Below are 7,402 nucleotides of genomic sequence, written 5' to 3'. Positions count from 1 at the left end.
CACGCTTAGGAAATCTCGAGTGAGCAACAGGACCGCTCTGAAGATATTTATGTGTCGCCTTGTCCCTCCCCCCCGGACTCCGTTATTCGCCTTTGGCCGCTTCTGATTTGACAGACTCAAGGTACGATCCTGGGGTTGACGAGTGGTGAAAGCTGAAGAAAGTATAGTTGTGGCAGCCTTAACCATTGGCTGACTCCGCATTACATCATTTTTCTGGGTTGCCTGAACGTTTTTGGCACGAAAAGGAAAGAAGTCTGCCACATCTGGGTTGGGACTGGCTGAAGAAGTGCTGTGCGTCTTTCTTACTGCTTACTTTCGGGACTGAGGAGGGCTGGGAAGGGGGGGTGGGGGGTGTTGCACCGGGTCTGTTGTCCTCCTCCTTGGAGAATGATTTGAGGAAGCAAGAAAACAAGAAGCTCCCCTTGAGTTTGGTTTGCAGACACCTTGCAGGGAAATGCACCATGAGCCCTGACAGTGCAAGCAGAGAGGAGATCTCTGGTAAGTTCTTGGATCTGTCTTGATTGAGTTGGGCGAGGACCGATGCAGTAGAGGTAGCATCCAGGCTTAGGTGGCAGGAGGTAGGGTTTGAAGTGACAAGGTTTCACCAGAGTTACAGATTGAATGTGGCACAACTTTGGAAGAATCGACAATCTGCTTTAGTAGTTTTTGCTGAATTTGGAGTAAGTTGAAGTTCTAACTTTACCATTTCAAGCGTGTCTACCTTCCAGGCCTATAGTTATTTTTCTGCTCAGAGAATATTGCTCTCAGGGGTCGTTTTGGCTTCTTTTGTACTCAAGCACCTCCACGCTGTCTTTAACACTCAGGGCTAGCAATACGGAAGCGAAAGAAAACAGTGGAGTCAAGATATAGGTAAAAATATAGTAATGAATGAGCGAAAGCTTCTTGGAGCACATAAAAAGTTCTTAGGCTCCTGCTTAAAGCGTGCGCCCCCTTTCCTCCCTCTCTTAGCTGTAGCTGGAGATACATCTGGCCTTTTGGGTCAGGCTCTGTGCTTATAGCTGTAACTGCAAGCTGCAAGGACGGGTGTTTTTCGTGTTGACAATATCAGGAGACTTTCATTGGTAAATCTAGATCAATATTTGGCATTGGAGCAAAAGTTGGATAAATCTGCTCCAGTCTCTGGCTCCCGCTCTCTGGAAGTCTCTCATAAGTCTGCTTCAGCTGTGGGTGGTCTCTGTCTTGGTGATTGCACGTTGTCTCTCCTTGTTAAAAATACCTGCTTTTCGTGTTTAAAATCCTTCCTTCATTGATTAGGCTGCTGCTTCGCTCGCCCCTCTTCTTAATCCTTTGCAGATCTCCCCCCTTTCAGACTCCTGGGGATTCTGAAGCAGTATGGTGCACTTTTCAGTTCGCGGATGTTCATTTCATTTTGTTTAGCCCGCACTAAATTGCACGCGATAAAACAGAACATCATGCACTAAAAGGAAATAACGTGTATATAGTAAAATGACGTCGGCTGACATGAATTTAATATGCAATATTTGCCTTTAACACGTTTTAGCTCACGTTATGTCATGTTAGTACATGCTAAAAGAAAGAGCGTGCACTAAAAAGAAACAAAATTCGAAGAAATAAAATATTCCGCTATTCAAGGCCTGTTTCCAAGTAAGTTGTAAAAAGAATGAGGCGTTTCATGTTATGTGCTTAGCGTGCCTTGGTAACCAGGAGTATATGCAAACATCAAGCTGAGACTTAAAAGCATCTTTACTAATAAAAGACAGAAATAACTCATTGGATACATAAAAGGGGGCAGTGAAAAATGATCTATTTAAATTCTCATCCTCCAGTTAGTTCTATCATTCATTTATCATTACTTTGTAATGGACCTAAGATTATACAGATGCACACTCAAGTGAGTTGAATGGGTCTGTTAACACTTACTTTCACCACTCATCCAATGACAACCCCCACCCCCAAACCTCCTTAGATCCTGCTCACCAAGATCCCCTCAAAAACCTCAACAGATAAAATAACACAATTCAAATATAGGCATGGTAATAACTTAGGCCACAGCTTTTTAACTTTCACCAAGCTATATATCAAATACTGCTAAATATTTAACCTTTGACCTTTTATGCACTGCCATGCCTAGGGCAAGTGCATGGCATGGCCCTCCATGCCCTCCAGGTTCCTGGTCACCTGATCCTCCATCTCAAATGAAATTGAGTTAGGTGCTCATCACCTGATGAGTTGCCCCCTTAGCTCAGGTGTTTCATCCCCCCCCCCCAGCTGCAATGCCCAATACACAGAGAACAACCACCGTCCTGAAGCCCAGGACATGCCATGGGAGGGTGGGTGGGTGAAGCTACCTCCAAGGAGCAGGGAAAAGACCCCGCTAACCAGAGGTGGGTCCCCTAAATACCCTTCCTCATTTTCAACCCTCCCAAGCTCCTTGACCAATTCCCATTCAAGCTTCCAGTGGGGAAACGTTTTCAAAAGTAAATCCTTGACCCCCCCCCCCAATAGGTCTTTCACTCCCCTTCCTACACCCAAATCTCTTCATTCTTCCCCTCCCACCCAAGACCCCTTCCTTCTAACTTGCCTACAATTCAGGCACTGCATGGTGAACCCAGTCCAAGGTTAGTGTTGCCCTGCGAAACTAGCCCTTGGGCACTTAAATCCCATGCCCTACAACTGTTGGGACAAGCAATGGATTTGAGGATTTGCCCTAAAATCAATGACTTGATCCTTTCACTAAGCAGCATTAGGCACTAACATGTGTCTAATGCAGCAAAAATTGGAGTATGGTGGGACATGTTCAGGTATCCTGCAGTAACATTGAAATATGTGCATGTTAAAAAAAATGTTTCTATTTTTTGGAGGGGGCATGTCATGGAGAGTAGAGTTTCTTGTGCTAACCAGTTAGCATATCTACATTATCTGTGGTAACTGCTTAGCACACAGATGGCACAGGAGCCCTTAAAATGGTAACAATGGCCTTAGTATGCAAGAAAGACTCATGTAAGGGCCACTTTACCACAGCTCAGTAAACGGACCTTTTAATTTTTGAGTTCTATAAGGTGAAGGGGGTAAAACTGGTCTTCACTTAAATGAGAAATTCTCTCATGTCATCTTTCTGACATCATCAGTCCTTGGGAAAACTCCCATCGTATTGGTTAGTGCTGAGCCCAATAGGAAAATTAGCTCCCACTAGTTAGACCGAGATATTCATTTGGGTCTGGAGTCGTTAACTATTCAGATCACTTGACCCCACAATTGATTTTCTTAGGTTACATTACAGTTTCTTTATCCATCCTCTGAAGCTGTTTGAAGAGTGTTGCTCTTATTACAAGGTGACAATTTCTGTTGCCAGCTCTTCCAAATGAAACATCCCTCCTCCTATAACTTCATCTCTCTCAAAATCTCCTGCAAAAGGTTTAAGCAATTTAGGGGAGGGGAGAATGCCAGGATTGTGAATGAAGTCTCATGTCACCAGATTCCTGCCCTGGTTCTAACTGAACAATTGAAAATGTAGATAGACACCATTAGTGCAAACACGTCTCAATTGGGGGTGGGGGTGGGGAGAAAAAGCCTCATAATTTCACACAGGGTTATAGTTAAGTCAACAGTGGGATGACTACTCTTTTGTGTTAATCGTAATCATAGGCAAAAACTCCTCTCCTCCAAATAAATATTTTCATTAATTTTTTGAACTTTTTTACTATTAAATGTCTTGTGTTATAAACTTGAAGTTAAATCACTTAGCTTTTGGTGTTAGCATTCACATCTGAGGAAGTCGTCAGAAAGTGAACGTGAACGCTAACACCAAAAGCTAAGTGATTTAACTTCAAGTTTATAACACAAGACATTTAATAGTAAAAAAGTTCAAAAAATTAATGAAAATATTTATTTGGAGGAGGGGAGCTTTTGCCTATGATTACGATTAACACAAAAGGGTAGTCATCCCACTGTTGACTTAACTATAACCCTGTGTGAAATTATGAGGCTTTTTCTCCCCCCCCCCCCCCCCCCGACTCAATTGAGACGTGTTTGGACTAATGGTGTCTATTTACATTTTCAATTGTTTATCTAGCAGTGAATAGACCCTGGTTGTGATTTGTATTTTGCTTCTGGTTCTAACTGAGCAGGAGGAAATGGCCATATTCAAAAATTCACTGGTGGATTTTTGCCCAATGTAGTTCTTTTGATGAAAGGTCCCACAGCATTTTCTGCAAGGTTTTGGGTACATGATTTTTTTCTCTTACAGTAAATTATATGACTGAGCAAGAGAAAGGTGGATTCATAAGTAAAGACAGACACAAGTTATATTACACTTTTTGCCATAGTTTTGCCCAAATCTTCAATCTGGTCCTAAATTATCTGGGGAGGAGGTACTGAATGCTTTCATTGCTAGGCTGTGAAATTTGGAGGTGTGCAAAAAATTGTGGCACAGAATCAAATCTCTCTATTGCAGAAACCAATAACCATTCAGTCTGCCTGTGTATCTTTTCTGCAGCATGAGAAAAATTTATGGAGATAATTGGCTATTTTTCTAACTTTTGGGAATTTTGCAGAATTGACAATGCAGTAGTCTGAGTCAAGGGACGGTGGCAGGGGTATACATGTGCATAACCTAGGACTGGTCCTAGTGAGAAGTTTGAATTTCACAGAGAAAGAAATGAGAAACATGGAGAGAGAGGCAGGTTCACGCTGTAGTAGGAACTGCTTTGCTCCCTTTCTTCAACCCCTTGCTTACATTTCATGCACCTCTTGTAGCCCAATTCATTGTAGTGCCAGACCTCCTTCTGGAACTCTGCAGTTATGAGCCCAAGGTGCAGCCAGTGTTGTCATTGTGAAATGACTGCCATTCCCTTCCACCCAGGGTCTGCGACTGTGGCTTCTTCAGCATCCCTAACCCCAGATGACATTGGGAGTGGAAGACTTGACCCAGGAGTCACTCATCCAACTACATGGCATTCCACAGCTTTATCACTGAGCCATTGGACCAGTCCAGCCTAGCAAGTATTTGCACTCTTTCATTCTTTCTATCCTACTATCTTTTACTTCCTTAATTCAAATCACTGCAATAAAACTTCATTGGTCTGACAAGAGAGAATTTATAGGGTACAGAAGAGAAACAAAGGCATGTCCTGAGTTTTGCTGAGTTGTGCTGGTTAATGTTGTCTCTAGTTATTTGCATTTCTGCCTAGTCACAGAATTTGGGATATTTTACTGTTATTGCTATCCTTATTTTGGAGTTTTTCCTGCTGATTCTTTTATACCAAATCTTAACTTCCATTGTCAGCTCTGGGAGATATGCAGCTCTAATCTCATTGGCTTTTGCACATTTCAGGAAGAATTGCATTTCTGTTTCTCTAGCATTACACTGTATGCAGAATCTGGCTTCTTGGAGTTTCCAGCTTAGTTTCTGGCTGCTTATTCTGTCTGTTTTGCACGTAACGTCCTGCAAGTTTACTGTGTAGGGTTTTCTCACCCTTTTCTCATTTTTCTCTCTATATTTTTCTGTCATCTCTCTCTTTCTAACCCATTTCTCTGATTCCTTCTTCTTCATCATCCTTTCTCTCATTAAAGGCTGGATCTTGAGCTGTGTGTCTAGCAGACGGTGACACAAAGATGAAAAGGAATCTCATTACTTTGCTACACATTTAGGGAAACTGCTATAAACAGCATAAGGCTGAAAGGAAGCAAACACGTGGAAAGATACAAATCTATGGTAAATGCTCTCCTTCTTTATCCCCATTTACTCACAGAGAAACTGCAAATTATCTTCTAATATAATAATTTGCTCCTCCAACATTCCAATGTGTCTCACTGGGATCGTAACCACCTGCTGACGTCACTCCTCCAACGTTCTCCGTCCCCCCTCCCTCCCAGTTCCATGGGACCCTGGAACTGGGAGGGAGGGACCCTCCGGAGGGACAGAGGGAGGGGGGACCCTGGAAATGGGAGGGAGGGAGGGGGACACTGAAACTCGGAGGGAGGTGGAGGGTGCAGGGGAGAGATGCTGCACATGGATGGTTGGAGGGGGCAGGGCACAGAGGACGTTGCCTGCATGTGGATGAATGCAGGGGAGAGAGCATAATGCAGGGGAGGGAGTGGACCCTGAAACTCGGAGGGAGGCAGGGAGGGGACGACCCTGGAACTCGGAGGCAGGGAGGGAGGGAGGGGATGACCCTGGAACTGGGAGGGAAGGAGACAACAACCCTGGAACTCTGAGGGAGGGGGGAACGAACCTGGAACTCAGGGGGTGGGAGGGAGGGGGGACCCTGGAACTGGGAGGGAGGGGGCCCTGGCACACACTCTCATGCTCACACACACACTCTCTCTCTCACAGACACACTCGCACCCAGTCTCACCCTCTCTCTCTGTCACACACACACACCCGCACATTCACTCTCTCTCTCTCACACACTCACTCTCACACACACTGTCTCAAACATACACACTCCGAGGAAAACCTTGCTAGCGCCCCAGTGGCACTCCTAGGGGGGCTGGCACCTGGGGCGGATCGCCAATTCGCCCCACCCCCCGGGTGCAGCGCCCCCCCAATGCAGCGCGGACCCCCCCCCCCGGCGAAAGGACAGCCCCGGGAAGGACCCCCCCCGCCGGGTGCACGCCGCCGGGGGGGGGGGGGTGCCGCACGCGCCTGTCCTCCGTTGTTCCATGCTTCTTCTCTGCCACGGAACAGGAAGTAACCTGTTCCGGGGCAGAGAAGAACCATGGAACAACGGAGGGCAGGCGCGCGCGGCACCCCCCGGCGGCGTGCACCCGGAGTGGACCGCCCCCACCGCCCCCCCTAGGAACACCACTGTAGCGCCAGTTTCATTTGTGTCAGAAACGGGCCTTTTTTTTTACTAGTTTTCAAATAATGAGATCTAAAGAAAGCCCTACTATACCCGTCATGGTCCACTTATTAATATGGCAGAACAAATCAAATGAAAAAGGTCATCCTTGTCAACTTCAAAATTCTATTCTCAAGCTTCTCTTTCCTCCTGCTCCCTTATCTAAGAACATAAGAATAGCCATACTGGGTCAGAGCAATGGTCCATCTAGCCCAGTATCCTGCTTCCAGTGGTGGCCAATCCAGATCATAAGTACCTGGCAGAAACCCAATTAGTAGCAACATTGCATGCTACCAATCCTAGAGAAAGCAGTGACTTCCCCCATGTCCATCTCAATAACAGGCGATGGACTTTTCCTCCAGGAACTTGTCCAAACCTTTTTTTAAACCCAGATGCGCTATCCACCATTACCACATTCTCCAGCAATGAATTCCAGTGCTTAACTATTCTTCGAGTGAAAAAATATTTTCTCCTATTTGTTTTAAAAGTATTTCCATGTAATTTAATTGAGTGTCCCCATCTTTGTACTGTTTGAATGAGTGAAAAATTGATTCATCTCCATCCGCTCCACACCACTC

The 7,402-nt window shown here is 45.2% G+C and overlaps 1 protein-coding gene across 3 annotated transcripts in view; it reads left to right on the top strand.

Moving 5' to 3' along the window:
- Positions 1-226: 226 nt before the first annotated feature.
- CHRM4 (cholinergic receptor muscarinic 4) overlaps positions 227-7,402 on the top strand; it is an 87,694-nt gene continuing 80,518 nt past the window's right edge. For 2 of the 3 annotated variants that reach the window (XM_030200855.1, XM_030200853.1), the window contains exons 1-2: positions 227-498; positions 4,844-4,983. Coding sequence is in view for 1 of the 3 variants with exons in the window: in XM_030200853.1 (XP_030056713.1) it covers positions 4,932-4,983 (52 nt within the window). In the remaining 2 variants the exon portion in view is untranslated. Of the gene's footprint in view, positions 499-4,843; positions 4,984-7,402 lie in introns of those variants that run through there. The other variant, XM_030200854.1, reaches the window with a different exon arrangement.

This window comes from Microcaecilia unicolor, chromosome 4 (genome assembly GCF_901765095.1).
Source record: "Microcaecilia unicolor chromosome 4, aMicUni1.1, whole genome shotgun sequence".
In the NCBI taxonomy this organism is placed as follows: domain Eukaryota; kingdom Metazoa; phylum Chordata; class Amphibia; order Gymnophiona; family Siphonopidae; genus Microcaecilia; species Microcaecilia unicolor.
Note: the sequence above shows the minus strand (reverse complement) of the source record. Positions and strands in the feature narration are given on the sequence as shown.